At 43.2% G+C, this 18,568-nt stretch overlaps 3 protein-coding genes across 3 annotated transcripts in view; 2 read left to right on the plus strand and 1 right to left on the minus strand.

Annotated features, from left to right (window-relative positions):
• Nucleotides 1–4,046: 4,046 nt before the first annotated feature.
• supt4h1 (SPT4 homolog, DSIF elongation factor subunit) lies at nt 4,047–5,981 on the minus strand. The gene is made up of 5 exons (XM_076750736.1): nt 5,820–5,981; nt 5,302–5,408; nt 5,145–5,200; nt 4,505–4,558; nt 4,047–4,366 (listed from the first exon to the last, which is right to left on the minus strand). The coding sequence occupies exons 1-5, from the start codon at nt 5,886–5,888 to the stop codon at nt 4,299–4,301; spliced, it is 354 nt and encodes a 117-aa protein (XP_076606851.1). The 5' UTR covers nt 5,889–5,981; the 3' UTR covers nt 4,047–4,298.
• A 1,947-nt stretch (nt 5,982–7,928) lies between these two features.
• hsf5 (heat shock transcription factor family member 5) lies at nt 7,929–10,164 on the plus strand. Its single transcript, XM_076751055.1, has 5 exons — nt 7,929–8,421; nt 8,683–9,006; nt 9,244–9,335; nt 9,475–9,852; nt 10,048–10,164. Exons 1-5 carry the CDS (start codon nt 7,929–7,931, stop codon nt 10,162–10,164), a joined length of 1,404 nt encoding a protein of 467 aa, XP_076607170.1.
• Nucleotides 10,165–11,837: 1,673 nt separating this feature from the next.
• The window catches only part of LOC143332383 (E3 ubiquitin-protein ligase RNF43-like), a 40,026-nt gene continuing 33,295 nt past the window's right edge, over nt 11,838–18,568 (plus strand). Inside the window, exon 1 of the mRNA XM_076749766.1 lies at nt 11,838–12,988. Within this exon, the coding sequence (XP_076605881.1) occupies nt 12,767–12,988 (222 nt within the window). The 5' untranslated portion in view covers nt 11,838–12,766. The remainder of the gene's footprint in view (nt 12,989–18,568) is intronic.

The raw sequence follows: 18,568 nt of genomic DNA on the forward strand, positions 1-18,568 counted from the left end.
ATTTCCCCTCCCTGCCTGCGCTCTTCAAGCTCCGCCTGGGCTGGGTGTCGACACCACCGAGCCACCCGCAGGCTTACATCCCCCCCAGACCTGCGAGCCCCACAGAGGCCTGAGCTGCTCTAAACCGGCTTCTGCAGAGCACCAGTGGAAAGTAGATTTACTCACCAACTTTACTTAAGTCCACTTTTGAGGTACTTTTACTCCCCTACAGTAAGTAGTGGAGTAAATAGAAATATTTACTCCACTACAGATTCGCTCATAAAACACAATACGTGTTAAAGCTTAAACCAAAATACAAGGGAAATGTATAAAATGTACAAATACTTAGTGATAGTTCCTCAAAATGTTATTATAGAAACCGGTTAAGGTCGTTAAAAATATTGTTTCGCTATTTATACACAGCAGAGAAAAAGCAAGAAATACAACTTGAATACAGTCCATCAACATGTAAAATGATTTTATCACATCTGAGTCTGTTCATGCCTGACAATCACTGAGTTTGTTAATGTTTGTATTACAGACATATGTTCACAGACGTAAATGAGGTAGTGTGTGAAAGCCCCTCATCAGCACTTCCAACTGGTTTTCTCAGCTTGTCTCTACATGATATATAAATAAAGTTGTCACTCTATATAAAACATGCTCCACGTGTTCGCTGATGAATGAACAAACTCCAACTCAATAACTGTTCGAGGCCCAAGAGGTTAAACTATCCACTACTGAAATAAGAATAAGGAATAAGGAAGGAATAAAAATAAGAGAAATGTCCAGAAAATGAATAGAAATCTTTGCATCACAACTTTGTTTTTTCCTATTCTTCTCCCATTAACCGTCTCACCACCCCTCACATTTATCCGGCGTCCTTTGGGGACTCTAGGTTGGGAACCGCTGCACTAAACTAACTAGCTGTATATAAAGTAGCTAAAAGTAGCTCCACGGGGAGCAGCTGCAGCGAGCTGTGTGTCCTGTTCTCATCTTCCACACTGTGAGGCAGGAATGCAAAAGGAATTGAAATCCTTAAATATGACGAGCTGCTTTCGGTTCTGTAGCTGCTTTCTAGTCTGCCAAAGAGAGGAAGTTTTGTCAGCCTTATGAAACACTCTCACACACAGCAGTTTGAGTATGTGAGGCCTTCTGTTGATAACGTCCACCCCCCCATGTCACATACATCCCCTTACTTCCCTATCACCACTTCATCCCTGCCAGACTGAGCCCATTTCTGGCCCGGTGAAGAAACCTCTGCTTGCCTTTTCCTTCATTGAACAGAGGTCACCAAGCAGCCGAGGCGCCGTGAACCTTGAGTCAACACCTCGTTTTCTAATCTAATACTTTCCCTTCAGCTGAAAGCCTTGACATAACCAAATAAGGGCAAAAGCCACAGCTGTGAGCACCAATGAGGCTGTGGCAGACAGGCCTGTGTGTCCCTGAGAGTGTGAAAATGAAGGGCGTGCTTGGCTCGGCTTCGCTCACATGCTGCTGCTGCTGCTGCAACGCTTGATGTGTAGAGGAGAGCGCCTGGGCGGAGCTGCAAGCCAGCTACGCCTGTGGTTGTGGAAGTCTTGCAGTCCTGAGCCCGGTTCTCGGTTTTGTTTTTAGTTCGCTGCTCTCGTGAAATGACTTCACTCACATGTAGTCGGAGGAGAAAAGATGTTCAAATAACACGGAAAACAGTCATAAAAAATACTGCATTTGCATGGAATTGTTTATTTTACACAGCAGAAAAGGGGAAAAACTGAACAAAGCCCTGAAGTTCACATGCACTCAGTTCTGCATTGAGCTGCTGCCCCACATGGAGGCATGCAGAAAGACTCGTGGTTTATTTGTCATTTGATTATCAACTGTCTCCAACCACAGCAGGTAGAGTCTCAGTTGAAAGAGCCTGTGTTGGAAAGGATGAAAAATATTTAACATTACGTACGTTTGAACAACAATGATATCTGATTTCTATGATTTCCTGTTCAGTGTTGTTCAAAACTGCAAAGACATTTCAGAGAATGAAGTCAGCGACAGCAGATCAATGCTAGTCTTACTGGGGTTCTGTATTTCAGATATATTTTGTCATGTGGCTTTTTTTTGTTTTTGTTTTTTTTACTTTTAAAATGTCTGACTTCCTGTCACCTGGCAGACAACATGGATATGGGTTTCAGATGAAATAGTGAGCGGTAAACATCACCTTTTCTTTAATAACAGTTCCTCTGCATGTTAATCTTCCTTTTAAGGTGAGCTGATCCATTTAAAGTGTGAAATTAAAGTGTCTTCTCAGGGACACCACCACTGACAGAGATTGTTTTCCTCTTCGCGTTTAGCCTCTTTATCAGCACTACTTTCCTAAAATTCATCCATCAGTGATCTGCACTGTAGCATCACTGCTGACAGTTAATGAGCCTCAGTAATGAGTTAACACAGTAACTGTTTCAAGTGCAAGCTGCTGCATGAGTGTTTCCATTAAACACAGTAACTCTGAGTCCTCACACTCTGCGTCGACCTGCTTCTAGTGGAAACCTACTCAGTGTCGTGGCCTGCAAAGAGCCATGTGACAAATCTGCATGTGCTACTTCCACACATCCTGCTGTACAAGACAGCTTATGAAAGTATTGTTGGAGGCAGAGAATGTAGTGAGAGGCAAAAGCCTTGCGTTGAACGCCTTGTCTCCTGACCCAGTTACAGTATGTTTGTATCTTTTGTTGCAGAGATACAATGAGAAATCCTCATTATATCATCCTTAAGAATACCATCTCTTTGTCCCATCTTTCCCTCCGTGACCCACTGCGGTCTGCCCAGAACAGTGAAGTGAGAAATGTTCTACATTTGTGAAAGAGGGACAGCTTTCCTGTATATCATCTTACAGAAACCTTTGCCTTTTTAATGAGGTTTTCATCGCCGTATTTTACTGAAATCAAACTCCCTGATGGTCACACGTAGTCATGTTTTGTTTTGTTTTTTTGTGGCAAATTCTCATCGCTCTCATCTGTAACTCATAAAGTCGCCCTTTGAACTGCTTCCATACACATCTTCTTGTGTTCCACTTCATCTTAGACTGATGATTAGGAATTTAATAGCATTTATAGAGTGCATATTTTATAACGTGCACTCAGTCAGTTGTGAGTTATGATAGAGGATCTGGAGATTAAAACAAACAAACAAACAAACAAACAAAAAACAATTAAAAAAAACAGCTGCCTCACTTCACTAAACCATAACCTCAGCTGAGGGTTTTTTTTTCTGTTTTTTTTGTTTGTTTTTTTCAGAGAGCAGTTTCACTAGCTGTGCCTTTGCAACAAAATATGAGCACCAGGTGCCCTGCAATGACACCCTCATACTGTGCTCACTTCCAGAGATTTAAAGAGTCCTCGGGGTGCTGTGCATGACCCTGATCCATCGGGGTAAGGTGAAATTACACAAAGCCTAGACCCTCTGGCAATAAACAAACGTTTTTTTTTTTCTTCCTACACAGTAATAAAAGCCAACAATACAGTGCTGCAGCTCTACAGCATCTGATATGCAGAGCAGCACAGGATGACAACCTCCAAACCCAAGGTGTTCTTACAGGCTATTGTACAAGGAAACAGGAGCAGTGACTGAAACTGGTCAGCACTTCTAAATTAACCTGAGAGACTACTTATGACAGACTGTAGGTGAAAATCATGTAACTAACTATACACTGCTAATAGTTTGGATTATGATTCCCCCTACTGGTGATGTTTGTTACTGCATGTAATTCCGCTTCTCGGTAAAAAGCACCATCTTGTGGCCCCAGTAAGTACAACGATACTTAATGCTGGGAATGTCATTAGTTTTGCAGGCCTTTGGTCATCAAACGGTCTTAAAAAAAAGAAATCATACATTAGTAAATAAGTTGTGTTGAAATTCCAGTGAACGTTTGCCCCCATGTCAAACACTCAGTAGACCCATTCTGCTTCCAGACTCACTGAGCTTGGATTGAGATGTAGACTTGTGGTCCCCCATGGCTCACTGAATCAACAAACTGATTGTGTCTGCAGAATATGAATCAAATATAAAAAGTGATTTTATGACAGTTACTCACATTTCTGATAAAACATTTATTTTCTCACAATTATTCAGAATAACAAAAAACATCCACTTATTTCCCCGTACATTCTCTGTTGCTAATATTTGTGATGACAACAAAATACAAAAATTGAACAGTTCCTGCTCAGAGCAGTTCCACATCACATCACATTAAGATCCACTGCTGTAACGTCTTCCTGGAGTTGGTGCTGCAGTATGGGCCCGCTCTGATGAGGCTAACAGACAGTATCAACTGGAAGCAGTCAGGTTTATGTCTTCACTGCTGTATCTCTGGATTTGTAGATCACTCCTCTGCTTTTCAACTCTCTCACCACACCTTCAGAGAAGGAAAAAACATGAGCAACATGAACAGCGGCTGAGTAAAGTGAATGTGGAAGGAAACAAAACAAACATTTACTTTCTAAGTGTGTGTGACTTGCTACATTTTGAGGCAGCACAGTTAGATATAGTGTACCTGGAGGTAGTCTGCCCGTCACTGACACTGCATATACACCTGGCTTGAAGTTGCCTGCAGGATGAAACAAACAGAAACATAAGACTGAAAATGACATGAGACAATACAGTGTGTTAACAAGGCCATGAATCTGAATTCATATTCTCCTTTAAAATGGGCTCTTATTAACACATTGATCAGCATACAGAATTATCACCTGACTTTTTAGTCTTTTCCAGCTCATTGTTTTGCTTTAAAAATGCACATTTTCTGTGTGGTTCAGTTTTATCCCTCCTGTCTGCACAGTTTCCAGCAAAAGCCAGCAGCTGTTTTAAGCAATCAATCTCTAATAAACCCACTGTATGGGGTTTCTGCACAGCTCCAAGCAGCAGACAGACAAGGTTAACAACTACCTTGTGAAGAAATTGGGACATGTTGCAGCTTAAGAGTCAGATATATTCTCTGGAATTGGTAGAGACCAAATCAGAGCTAAAATTTCACTGAATATTGAACTTCATTCGCCGGGTTGCCTGAAACACGACTCCAATACGATGATGATGTTGTTTTCTGTGTGCTGAAAGACTGTTTTACAGTTTGTCTGCTCCCTCATTGTCAAAAAAAATTGATGAATGTGGCTTTGAGTACAGGCACACAAACTTACCTATCCTTTGCCATTTCGCCACCCAGCTATCCTCAGGACTCATCATGGCTATCACGCTGTGGACAGACAGACAGACAGACAGTATTGGGAAATATTAAGAAGAATAATCCAAACCACGTGAAAGTTTTTGAATAATCAATACTAAATCAATACTTACCCATCAAATGAGGAACTGGTGCATTCATAAACCATCTCTCGGTTCCCCTTCATCTGAAGGTACGACTCACAGTTGTCACAGCCGTCGTATTCAAACTGGTCAATGGTCTAAAGAGGACAAGAAGGAAATGAGTGAGTTGGTGATCGATGATACGAATTCAGGACAATAAAACAGAGCAAACAATGGATAAACATTTCAAGTTGGATACAAACTACTTCTGATACCAACAAACAGTCTGTACTAAAATGTTTTACACCTGTGTGACGAGATCAACTAACGCTAATCAGCTGTTCTTGTGTAGTCTTGTTTTATGTTTGAGTTCAGCCAAACAAACCCGGCTTGTGAGAACACGAACAAACTATGATAAAGTATCTTATTGTAAAGAAGTAAACGATAAGTTACTTCAACGTTTTAGTTCACGTGTGAGAAACAATAGAAGGACGACAGAGCGCAGAAAGCAGCTTCGTGTTTACGGAAACGCTAGCTTGAGTGTTTCTTTCTCAAAATTCACGGTTTACCTTCACTAAAGAACAAAGAAGACAAGCTCGCAGATGGCGAAGGTCTTTGGGGACCGTTTCCAATGCCATTACGTTAAGCTCCTACAGAAAATACTTCAATAATACTGAAATATCAAACGGATTAATGTTTTGACTCTGTTCCAGTCGCCCGGGAATTACGTCAGAGTCTTTGAGGACCCAGTACAGGACACGCACAGAGGCAGGTGTCCATGATATGTGCCTGAATAAAAATCTTTCGATCTGTATTATATGAAATAATCATCTCTGTTACAGGGATTATGTTTGTTGTTTTATATGGTCACAAATGTTATATTTGTTCCAATATATCCAGAAACTTCTCATGAACATACTAAATAGACAGTAAAAAACATTTTGACTATTCTTGTTCACATACAAAAGCCAAGACATGTTACCAATGGAGGGATGGATGGATGAAGAATGGCTGTATTTATATTTGTGTTAACATTTGAGTGCTATCTATCTATCTATCTATCTATCTATCTATCTATCTATCTATCTATCTAAATAAGTAAATAAGTAAATAAATAAATAACAATCTGTTATTTCAACTCGTGTCATTATAAATAATTGACAAAATTTCAAACTTCACTGTTTATTTTCCCATCTTTCTGGTTTTTTACTTTATAGCTGTATGCATATTAAATGAACTGGTCTTACATCGTCTGTTTTTCTTATTAAATTTAGTATTTTTATTAGTCTTCCTATTAATGTTATACCACCATGTTGTTAGATCACTCACTGCAGCTAGGTCACTATTTTGCATACTTTAACACATGTATTATTTCAATTAATTCTACAATTTATTTAAGCGTGTTCTGTCTAAGGTATTACAGTAAACTCTTGCAACATTAACACACATTTTGCCCTCTTTAAATTTACAACTTGGGATTGTGTGAGTATGAGGGTGAAGAGACATGACTATCTATCTATCTATCTAGACTTATTAAGGTTTTTACTGCCTCTACAATTACTACTTTATCTTTTCAAATAAGGGAACTCTGGGCCATTTGTCCAAGAGGTGGAAAATAGCTAAATGCATTTACTCTGGTGCTTGTATTATACTTGACAATGTTCATTTCATGCTACTTCATGCTTAGACTTCACAGCATTTCATTGCTAAATACTTAAAATACTGGTTTGACTTGACTGTATTTGTTTGACTGCTGTTAGTACTTTACATAATAATAATAATAATAATAATAATAACAATAATAATAATAATAATAATAATAATAAATAAAAACACGTTATATCTAATAAAATATATGAAAATGCAGAAAAATGAGCACCTCCATGTTACTGAGTGTAATTACATTATAGGTGATAATTCAATACATATAAGAATAGAAACCTCATCAAGTGTCAATTCAGCCCCAGGAGGCCTTGTTGTTGTTGTGTTTAGTCTGTCCTCTGGAGCTGAAGGAAAATGCTACTGTAAAATCTGTCCTGTCCCAGTTTGAGCTCCAACGGCACCAACGGCTCAGGAGCCTCCAACGGTTGTGAGGGCAGCAGGCGGTCATCTTTGGCGATCCAGGTGCGGTTATCTCGGTGTATCTTCCCGGTGTAGCATGACCCAAAAAGTACAAGACAATATGTAGGAGTTTCATGCAGCCTTAACTAACGTGACTGTGTTAAAATTGATTTCAAACACAGAGCAGTTCATTCATTGGTGAGCTAACGTCCGCTTTATGATCGCTAATGCTAACGAAGTGATGTTACCAGTAACGCTAAAAGTTAGCATTTTCAGGTCGTGTGTCTTTAGTAGAGCTTGGAATTTAATAAGTCATTTATTTTTAAGTTAACATAAACAGAATGGTGCTGGGTTAATTTCGTGTGGTTTTCCACTTTGCTATAAAGTGAGACTATATGGGTTTGATATTTTTAAGGTGAATCACTCCCAACAGTTAATATGAAAACGTAGTTTTAGCTAAGGTTGCGTTAGCTAGCTAGCTACTTCATAACTGTGTAACTGCTAGAAATGGTGTTGCGATGGAACATTACTGAGCTAACTGCTGTCCTGACCTTCAGATGCAGTGAAGCCCTGTCCTCAGGAACGGTCCCTCTGTTTCTACTTCGACAGATTAAAGCATGGATGTCTATGGCAGCTCACTCCCTGACAACATCAACCCGAATAACTTTCCTGCCAAACTGTGGCGTTTGGTGAACAACCCTGCATATAAAGCCATCAGCTGGGACAGCCCAGGCGAGACTGTCATCATTGATCAGCGTGGCTTCGAAAGACAGATCCTGTCTCCAGGCTTCATCACCACGGGCAGCCCCGACGCCTTCAAAACCACCAACTTCTCCAGCTTCATCCGTCAGCTCAATCTGTACGGCTTCAGGAGAGCCGATCGAGCGGCTAAAGACAGCCACCAGCCCGCCGGGGACAGTGGGACCTGTCATTATTTCCACAACCCAAACTTCAAGCGGGACCATCCTGAACTTCTTACGGCTCTGATTAGACTCACCGTCGACAATAAGGCAAAGTTACAAGCTGGCCAGAATGTGAAATGTCGGCCTCCGAGTCGATACCAGCGATTCAGTGGGGGTGATGATGGCCCAGGTAAAAATGTGAAGAGAGGCAAGTGTCCCTGCATGTCTTCTGTCTGTCAGTGAGGGAGTAGCTGCAGGCAGTGGGAGCCTGTAGTCACAGTCACACAAGTCTCTCCATGGTGGTATAGTGAATCCTGTAAAATTAAACTAGAAAACTTAAACGTTTTATCACTTTTCATCTGAACTAAACTTCTGACTGCATTTTGAATTCCACGATCTAGTGCCTTAAATTCCACTAATCACTGGTTAACAGCTTGTTGTCATGCTTTGCTTTTTCCTCTCTCTGCAGGCACTTCTTCTCTGTTTAGCCCCATGCATCTGGAGTCAACTCATCCTTACTATTCCAATAAAGCCCAGGCTTTGAACGGCCACAATGGAACCCCATTTCCACCTCGATACCTGATAAAGGGTCACAGGGCAGCTCTTTCTCCTGCTCTCTTTACAGACAAAGCGATACCTTTATCTTTAAACCACCTCTATGCTGAAGTCGCCTCAAGTTCCAATGCTGTGCACATCCAGCAGGGCTTACTGGCCCATGCAAACCATGGAAATACAAATTTTGCCACTTTTAATCCCCCCAATTCACCATGTCACCCTGGCTGCCATTCTTCAGGTGAGCATGACATCAGTTAACCTGTTGAGTTACTCCTGAAAATGCGTGGAACGAGTTATAATCCACAGATGTTCCATCACTTCACTTGGTGTAAATTGTACATAAGTTTGAAAAAAAAAAGTACCTGTGCTGCACCAGTAAGGACCTAAATGTTATGTGATAATTCAATTCCAGTAGGATCCCAAACCAAAACCCTGCATGTTAAAAGCTAAAAATGATCTTTTGTCCCTCTTGAAGTTTTGCATTACTACCATCCGAACCTCATGGCATCACATCGGACAGGTAGTGAGCTTCAGACCGGGTCGTTCTCTCCCCACAGCTATTACCAGGTAGGTGAATTGAAGTTTATTCACTCTGTCATGGAATAAATGACTGTGTCCACAGATATACAGATGTAATTGGTCAAGGAAGACAAGTATTTTTAACCTGTGCTGTGTCTTAAAACATATTTTTCTTCCACTGTTTCAGACAAGATATCCTGTGAATATGTTTTGTTGCGAGGATCACAACAGACCACAGAACAAGGAGCACCAGGAGGTGAAAAGAGGTGACATTAACTTGGACACAGTTTTCCAGATTGCAGATGATGTGATGCAGTCTCCACCCATTAGCTGCCTGGTTAAAGTTGTGACCCCAGAGAAGCCAGGCCCCGTGTTAGCGCCTGCTTCCAGCACCTGTAACACCGTGCTGTGTGACAACCCTGCCAGCACCACGCAAGCTAGCCGTTCGTGTGCCGGACCCATTATAATGGCTGTGGCAGGCAACATCAGTCTAGACACATACAAACATCAGGAGGAATCTGTGCTCTCAGTACCTGAGGAAATGCCTGAAGATGCCATATTTGAGGTGAGCTTCTACATGGTAGATTTCCTGAAGGTATTTAGCTTTATCTTTTTTAAAGGCAAGAAATGCAGGAAGGGCTGGGTGAGTTTGCGAATAGATAAGTTCAACCTTGATGTGTACCTTTAGATTTTATAGGGTATGCATAACAACACAAGATCTATACATGATGTGCTGTGGTTTCCTCTGTGCCCTGGCAAGGTTACCAGTGATGATGCAAAGGACAGTGAGATCATAGGTGTCGAGGTTAGCAACAGTGAGGGTCACCAGTTAGGCAGGTGCAGCAGCAGCAGCACGAGACGACAACCAGATGTTTAGGTAAGACATTACAGAACATTTAGGGAGCACATTCAGAAGAAAACGAGTGCAAGGTGATCTCTACAACAACTTTACTGACAGTTACATTTCCTGTTTTAGATCTCAGCTTGTTGATTTGATTGGCATGTGACAGGGGGTCTGGATTCACTCCAGGATGTGATCTTAAGATCTCACTCTTACCAGCCTTTCTTCTCCATTTGACTTTTAGCTGCATAGAATTTTGTTGCTGTTATCTAATTTAAGTCTTATTTTAAAAAAAAACAAAATAAACAAAAGTAAAAGTAGTTAGATGTTGTACATTTTAATGCATTTTCATAGTAGTGTCTTCCTTGGACAATGCATTAATTTCGTTAACACTATTTTTTGTTGGTCTAAGAATTAGCCTGACTTTTTAAAGCGAGCTTTTACCTCTACATTTTTAACACTGTTACCTAAAATGTTTTTACCAACTTGTGATTTTTTTTTAAAAGAATTGCAATTTTAAGTGTGATTTAGACAGATCTGTTTTTAATAACGTAACTGGTAGTGTGTGTCATAGCAAGTACTAACAAACTGCTGTGAAGGGGCAGAACCTGTTAAATAATTATATGACAGAATAATTATTTAATCTACTAGTGATTGATTGATTTGTGGTTGTGGATGCTTTCCCCCACTTTTTTTTATTTTTCACTGCATCATTTCAAAGGTGCAGCATTTATAAAACGTTTAACTGACATGTTTTTAAAAGCACGTGTGTAAAAGTAGTATTAATAAATAGAAATATATTTGCGACAATGCATCTGGATATTTTGTGTGTGTGTGTGTGTGTTTCATCATTTCTTGCTCCCGCTGAGCTGTGTACTGAAGGTGTGCAGGTTCTGTAGTGTAACGCTAGAGGGAGTCACTCACTCGGTGTCGATGAGCGCTGCAGCGGCGCGGCTGCTCCGCCCTCAGCGTCCAAGGTGGCTTTCAGGTGCGACTCGGAAGCTCTTTGTACAATATTTCTTTAACTATTTTTAATTCTGTAACATTTAATTGTGTTTGGCTTGAAAACGCATTTTTCGACAAGGTAATATTAGAAGTGTTTATTTTGAAAGAATGCAATCTGACATCAAATTACGTGAAAAGAAGACCAGGCTGAAACATTTAACGTAAGGCTTTGTGTTTCGATAGTAACGTCATTATAACAACGCAAAACACCTGTAGCACCTTTTGTCTACTCGGTTTCTCCCTCGTCTAAACAAGTCAGGCGACAAAAGTCCATCTATCTCCCAACACACCTGGTCAGTCAGGTGCGCCGTTTCTTTAAAGCCCCAATCTCCGACGGCACTGGAAGGCAGCAGGACAGCGAGCAGGTAGACGGTCAATGAGATCCCAGGGGAGCGAGAGACAGTCCGGGAGGCAGACCTTTGGGACGTTGTCAGAAGTGTTCACGGCGTCTCTCCACTTCACTAACTTCACGTGGAGATCTCACACAGTCTGGACCTCTTTTATTCGCCTCCTTTTCTGCCGTCTCTTCTCTTTAAGTGTTCATGATTTTGACAAAACGATTCATTTTCTCTGGCTGTTCTCAGGAGGATCGGATCTCATTTCTCACAGGGCAGCGGAGGCACAGAGCGCAGGGGGAATGTCTGTGTTTGTTTTTTATCGCTTTATTTCTTTACAGCAAGCGTGTTTCAATGAAGACCGACTATAGAAAAGAAGCTGATGGATCTGTTACAGAAGTCGCGTTAGTTTCGGACCCGGCATAATTACCAAGTTATAAGTGAAGTACGGCTTCAGTTAATAATTATAGAAATTGTGTTGCATTTAACAGCTTTTTAGAGGAATATTTTTCGCAACCCCTTGGTTGTAAAAATCTTACTCAACTCGTTGGCACCGTATTATCTGTCAGCATGCCTTCTAACTTTCCGGCGGCTACCTGTGAGCCAGCCTTTGAAGTCCAGCTCGTCGCTCTCCAGCCCGTCTGTGTGGATCTATGCGGAGAATGTGGCGCCCGCACGATGTGCAGTCCTCTCACGCCGCTGAGTGTAGGGTCCAGTGACGGGTGCGCACTGTAATAGTCACAGGAGTTCGGATACGGATGAAGATCGATACCTTGTAGCCTGGACGTGCCCCTGTGAGAGAGGATCCAGCGGTTCAGCTCTGAGGCCAACACGCTCCAAATGAGGACATTTGTTTATCTCATGGAGATCGATGCACACTTCAGGCTCTAACAGCACACAGCGTGTCTTCATGGTGCACTGGGGCAAACCTTGTTTCGCCTCGCACATTAATGACACTGGATTAAAGTTCATTCAGGCCCATCTGAGTTCGAAAGATCGAGTTTTGTGGATCGAAGCGCTTCGCTCCATGCGGGCTCTGAGTTTCTAAAACTTGTCGCGTTTGAATATTAACTCTGGTGCTGAATGGAAGTTTTAGGACATTCACGCCTCAGTTATGATGGCAGTCCCCCAGCTTTAAAAGTTTGGATTCTATCTGTTTCGCAGTAGTCGTCGAGGCTGAAAGGACAAGTGGGACGTACATACACAGAAACACACACTCTCCGTTTTGTCTCTCCGCGGTGCTTGCCTGCTTTGAAGTCCACCATGTGCGGCCGGGCACCGCCGCTGCAGCCGAGGCCATGACCGTCCCCCTGCGGCGCCTGGCCGGGCTCTGGCCGTGGCTGCTCATGGCGGCCCTGCAGGTGGTGCTGGGCCAGCCGGGCCTGGAGTCCGAGCGGCCGGCCCTGCGAGCGGTCATCAAGGTGGCACTGCTGAATCACGAGCCGACGGGGAAGCCCATCATCCTGGAAGGGGTGTTCGTGGGAGGAAGTGCCGGCTACGCGGAGGGAAAACTGATGCAGGTAAGGTGTCTTAAAGGTGTCTGTCTGAGCACCGCGGAACTTCATTTACCTCCAGTTTCCTCAGGTTTTCACTGGACTGGGTTACAGGTGGACACCTGTTATTCAGCTGCGGCCCAAAGTTTCTACCTGCTCACCTGCAGAGTGAATAGCGCCTTTAAAGGTGCGAGCAATTGAATGAGTTGCTTAAATATGAAATAGGTTGGAGCATCTGATCATCAGCTCATATATTGTGTTTGATTGACATCCTCACCTCTTGGCATCCTTTGTGCCATGATATACATTCACACTGGCCTGTTTGCAATGACAATTTCACTGTTTAAGATGTTCCAGGCTGCTGTTCTTCTACTGATGACAGATAACAAAGAGACCCAGAGCTTATCAGGATTACTAAATTGAAATATTCTCCTACAGTTGAAAAAAATATACAGATGAAGTTAAAAGGTGGCATGCTTTTGGACAAAAGAACCTCTGCAGTAATCTCTACCAGCATCACTGCAGGACTGTGCCAGCTGCAGAGCAATACTCCAACAGTCAAAGTCCATAGATTAGAAAAGGTCCAGGTAAAACGCATTCATTTGAAAATGAGTTTTCAGGGCCCGCTGTCCTCCCTCTCTGTGCATCAGTCCCTCTGTGGGGTGACTGCTGGCCCTGCATGTTTCTCTAAACGAAAAAACAGTTTACACAGCATCCACCGTCTGATAAACCAAATGATGTTAACACCTGTACTTGTTGCTATACGCCATCAAAATACTGTAGTGACCATGGGTTACAGTACACTGTATGTTTCCAAGACACCACACTTCCCACTCAGCGCTCAGCATGTGATGACAGAATATCCAGATACCTTTAACAATAACGATGACATACAGGTGTTATTGAGGTTAGTTTGTTTATGGTCTATTTTTACTTATCCCTGAAAAACAGGGTTGGTTGAGGTTGCCAGCCTTTCTAGGTGTATCTTTTCTGAGGTGCCAGCTTTGTTTTGCAGCAGCTATTTATGGCATCAGATGCTCTTCCAACATTTGTAATATCAAGGTGTGGTCGAAGGCTGTTAAACAACACAGCAAATCATGTTTAGACCTATGCAAACCTGTAATTTAAGCACAAGTGTTTTTGTTCCATGTAGAAAAGAAGCATGCCGTTAGCCTGCAAATGTAAAGTATGCGCTCTTTTCAGTGTGCATTTTTAGGATTCAGGCATGGATTAGGGCTCCCGGGCCATAAAGCTCGACTGTGTCAATTTATTTACCATCTCCAAAGAGACGGGACGACAGATATGAGGCACTGCAGGATCTTGTCTCTTCTCACTCACCAGGCGTGGGAGGTTTTGTGAATGGCAAGCCAGATGCAGAAGTTTGCCATAATTGATAAGGATTTACATGATTTGTCCATGGAGAAAGCCCAGCATTAAGCATGGTGAAAAGCCATCGCTGTTTTGCTCTCCATTTAAAACTGATTTGGCTTTAATGTCTGTGCGGGATGTTGACAACATGTTACAGATGCATATCCGAGTGGGGCTGAGATCAAAGACGCTTCCAGCCTTCTGGGATTTCCAGCTTTCTGTAGTTTTTTCCCCATAAAAACTTGCACGGTATTTTGGAGTCTTGTGCTGTGGAGAAAGTGCATGAAAAGTTATTAACCCACTGTCACCAGGTCTCATCTCAGCAAAGAGCTTCAGCTGCTTTCTGTACTTATACAGGCCCTGGACATGAGAAGGGAACACATGGGTGACAGAACTTGATCAAGATCGTAGAAGTGAAACCTGTCCGGATTCCCCTAAAGGTGTGAAGGAGGGTGCATCCCTGCCACATTCAGACTAAGTTTTTTATCTCTGCCGTAGTCAGAATGGCGACAGCCTAATCCTCTGCTGATAAGATCGCTGCTTTCTTCTTTTTGCTCGATAAAAAAATCTGTACAGTCGGTGGGTTTTGTCCTCTGTTTTTTGTTTTCCTTAGTCAGACCATTGATTGTGGGTCTGTCCAAGGCTTGGAAGGTGTAGTTTTGTCAGACTTTCTTTTCCCAGCCTGTTCCCACAGTGCACAGAGGTAGTGTTATGCTGCAGGATGCTCTTTGTTGCAGCTTAGGCCTGTTCCAACAGGTCCTCACTGCCTCTGCAGGCTGCTTTATGGTCCCGCTTTATGTTCTTGTCTTCTAGCTGATGGGAGGATGACGGCTGGAAAGGAGGTTGAGTTCCATAGATAGGTTCTCTGCCTCGCTTCGTGTTTGTGCTTTTTCTATCGACGATTTCACTCTCTCCTCTGTGTTAAAGCTGTCCAGACTAACAGTATGTATTATCATGACCGCAAAGCCAAATTGGTCGGTGCATGTCTTCTGTGAAGCTTAATTCCTGTCTGTGAGTTCAGCAAGTGTACTTTAGGAGTCTCAGAAGCTACCCCAGATTTTCCTCTGGACCACGCTGAAGCATGACAACCACTTTTCATAAGCTGCCGTCATTTTGGCCACATGTGGATGAAGATCCACATGTGGCCCCTCTGAGCCACACGAACGAAGAAGTTCCCAGTTTCCCTCAATGTAGTCAAGTCATAAGACTCTGCTTTGGTACGTATCTCCCTCTGATCTATTAAACCGTAATCTCCCCTGGAAGTATGCCCTGTCCTCTGAATGAACACGTTCACTGGAACACTGGCTGGGGTCTGGCCAGCACAATTTGGACAAATACAAGTGCTGAGGAATTTTGACTCTCTCCCCCTTTCCCAAAATGCTTACACTGTGACGAGAGAAGTGCAAAGGCTTCTGGGACAACTTTGAACTTGAGACGATTTTCAACTGTCCTCTGTTGAGAGAAGGAGTTGGAGTTTATCCTCCAGTTGGCATTGTGCCCAATTAAAGGACCTCATAAAAGCCATCTTGACTTTCCTCCTTGCACTGCATTTTTGTGTTTTTGTGCTTGAAGACGTTGAGTTGACCTTTGAGAGCTCCCTTAAATACATCAGCTATAATTAAGGCAGGCCAGGCATTTGACTGAACACCAGTTAACTCTGCACCACTTCACATTCTTTCATCTCCCTTCTCGGTGTCCCATAAGGTACTGAACGCCTCCTCGTCCCTCCCTGAGCCCCCCAGTGTCCGAGGCCACTATCTGCATGTTTCCCTGGCTGGCCCTCAGCACGGCCATTTGGGAGCGAGGGGTGGGAGGGCGGAGGGGGCGCTGAGGGAGAACATCAAAGTGTGTCCAGTTGCGAACGTGAGCTGGGATGATTAAAAACTAAGAGTGTTTACACTGCACTTCCCATATGAGCCCCATCCTCCCCCTCCCTCTAGATTTCCTGCCCATACTTCCTATCTCCCTGGATGAGATAACAACCTGGCCAGGGCTCCTTGGGCTTCCTCACTGCTTTACGCTGTTGGAGGTGCTGCTGCACATAGTTTTGCCTTTGTGTAAATATATGTCAAATATTTTGAAAGTTTTCCTGAAGTGTGTGCAGATGCCTGGAACTTTTTAGTGTCATACCATCCATTTGCTGCGTGGGAACTCTTGATTCAGTTCAAGAGGGGTTACGTTATGCTCTTTGAGAATGGGTTGAAGATTCGATATATGCAGCAGCAGGGGTGTGGATGAATTGCAATGTTGCAAGGAATGTCTTGACAGTGAAAATGGATTAATATGGGATTAGTGTGGATGGCAAGTGCTGCATTTTCACATCAAACTCAGTGCTTTTCTCTCGCCCACTGAAGTCTGATTTGTACGTCTACAGCGCAGTTACAGTGTGAATATCAGCAGAGTGGAAGAGGCCTGCTCTGAATTTTGCTGCAAGCTGCAGTTCACATTCACAGTTCTCATGTTTAGCATGCAAAGGTCTGCCATGTCCACTGGTATGGACACCATATGAGACCTCAACATAAACAGCAGTAGAATCACGTCCCCATCTGTCCTGTCCGCCCCTGGGCGTCACTGGCAGATGCATAAAGGTATGAGTGAAATCGCTATAAGCTCACAATTTCCCGCCGCTTCACCGCAGCGCCTGTTAAAAAGAACCTGGACTTTTCTGTGATTAACTGCTGTTTTTGTTGAAAGGAAAGCCGTTCAGGGACAAACGTCAACTTTAAAGACAGCATATAACATAAGAGTGCGGTTGATGCCGAGATCATTCACATAGCTTTATGTGGCCAGCTCACACAGATCTGCTGTCAAGACGTGTTTGTCTTTTGTATTTCCATATGGTCATCAGTTCAGCCGGCCTGCGATTGCTTTTCTATCGTCTCCTTCCTCTAGTCATCTGAGACTACAATTCCATGTTGCCTCTGGCTCTTGCCTTGAACAGACCCCCACGTGTGCCCAACCTATCAGACAAGCTCTGGACTAATGGTTTCTCCTGAGCAGGGATCTGACGAAGCTGCAGCCTGCAGCACAGGAAGCAGGGGATAGCACTGTCCTGTCCACCCTCTTCCACAAGAGATGGCTGTCGTGATGTTTCTTAGGGCACCGGGAAGAAGGGAGAGGCAGGTAGGGGAAACATGGCAAATCTCTTAATCCTGCCGGCCCCCTTCTTTTTAAGTCATTAGACCAGGTCTGGAATTTTTGAATGTTATACAACACATTCTTTTCTCCTTTTCATAGCTCTCCTCATGCAAATAACAGGGGAAAGTCTCTGTTACTTCAGTATACACTCTGCCACAATCACTGTTTCACTCATCCAGTCACTCCCTCATGCATGTGTGCAAAAGAGTCACATACTCGCAGTAATTCCTCGTTTTTTTGTAGCACACCCATGTAAAGCATGCATGCTGAGTACACACACACACACACACACACACACACACACACACACACACACACACACACAATGCAGTATGGTAAAGGCATTACTACAGGGCTTATCCTTGAACCAGCTCAAGACTGGGTGAGTTTGGAGAGGACAGAAGAGTAAAACAGTAACATGAGAGCAGACTCAAACAGCATTAGCAAATCTCACATTACTATAGTGTGTTTATGTGCGTGTGGGTGTTTTCAAATTCACACACTGCACTGATCTCAGAGTGGTGGAGAAGCCTGAAATGGCACACACATGCATGCGCTCATAAACACAGTTAAATTAATGTTAATGATACAGGCTTTGTCTGGCTCTTCCTTTTGAGAGATTTTATTGTCTGTCCCTCTGAGAAACCAGCAGAGCGCTGAAGGAGTAGCAAATGCATGCAGCTCTTTTAAGTTGTGCCATCATGTAGCCACGCATCCATTATAATGGAGAGGAGTGAGTCACTGCTCCCTATAAAAGAGCACATGCACGCACTCACACATACACATTCATACGTTCATTTCCCTTTGATGCCACCGTACCTGACATAGATAGGGCCAGGCGGGGCAAAGGTGCGTTCGGGGTCAGCGGAATTCAATTATGTCAAATGTCCGTGGTTAAACAGTTGAGAATGCTTTGGCATTTTTGCATTCCCAGTGAGATTGCTATCCTGTGCAACCTTTCTGAATGCGCCCTGACAGCGCAGGTCAAGTGAAGCACCTGTCCTCAACCGTCCAGTTGAAACCGATCCACTGGGGGTACAGAGGAAAGTCTGCTGATCCATAGCAGGCATGGAGGCCAAGCTATCCCTTCCCTGAGGATCA

Source organism: Chaetodon auriga, chromosome 15 (genome assembly GCF_051107435.1).
Source record: "Chaetodon auriga isolate fChaAug3 chromosome 15, fChaAug3.hap1, whole genome shotgun sequence".
Lineage (NCBI taxonomy): Eukaryota > Metazoa > Chordata > Actinopteri > Chaetodontiformes > Chaetodontidae > Chaetodon > Chaetodon auriga.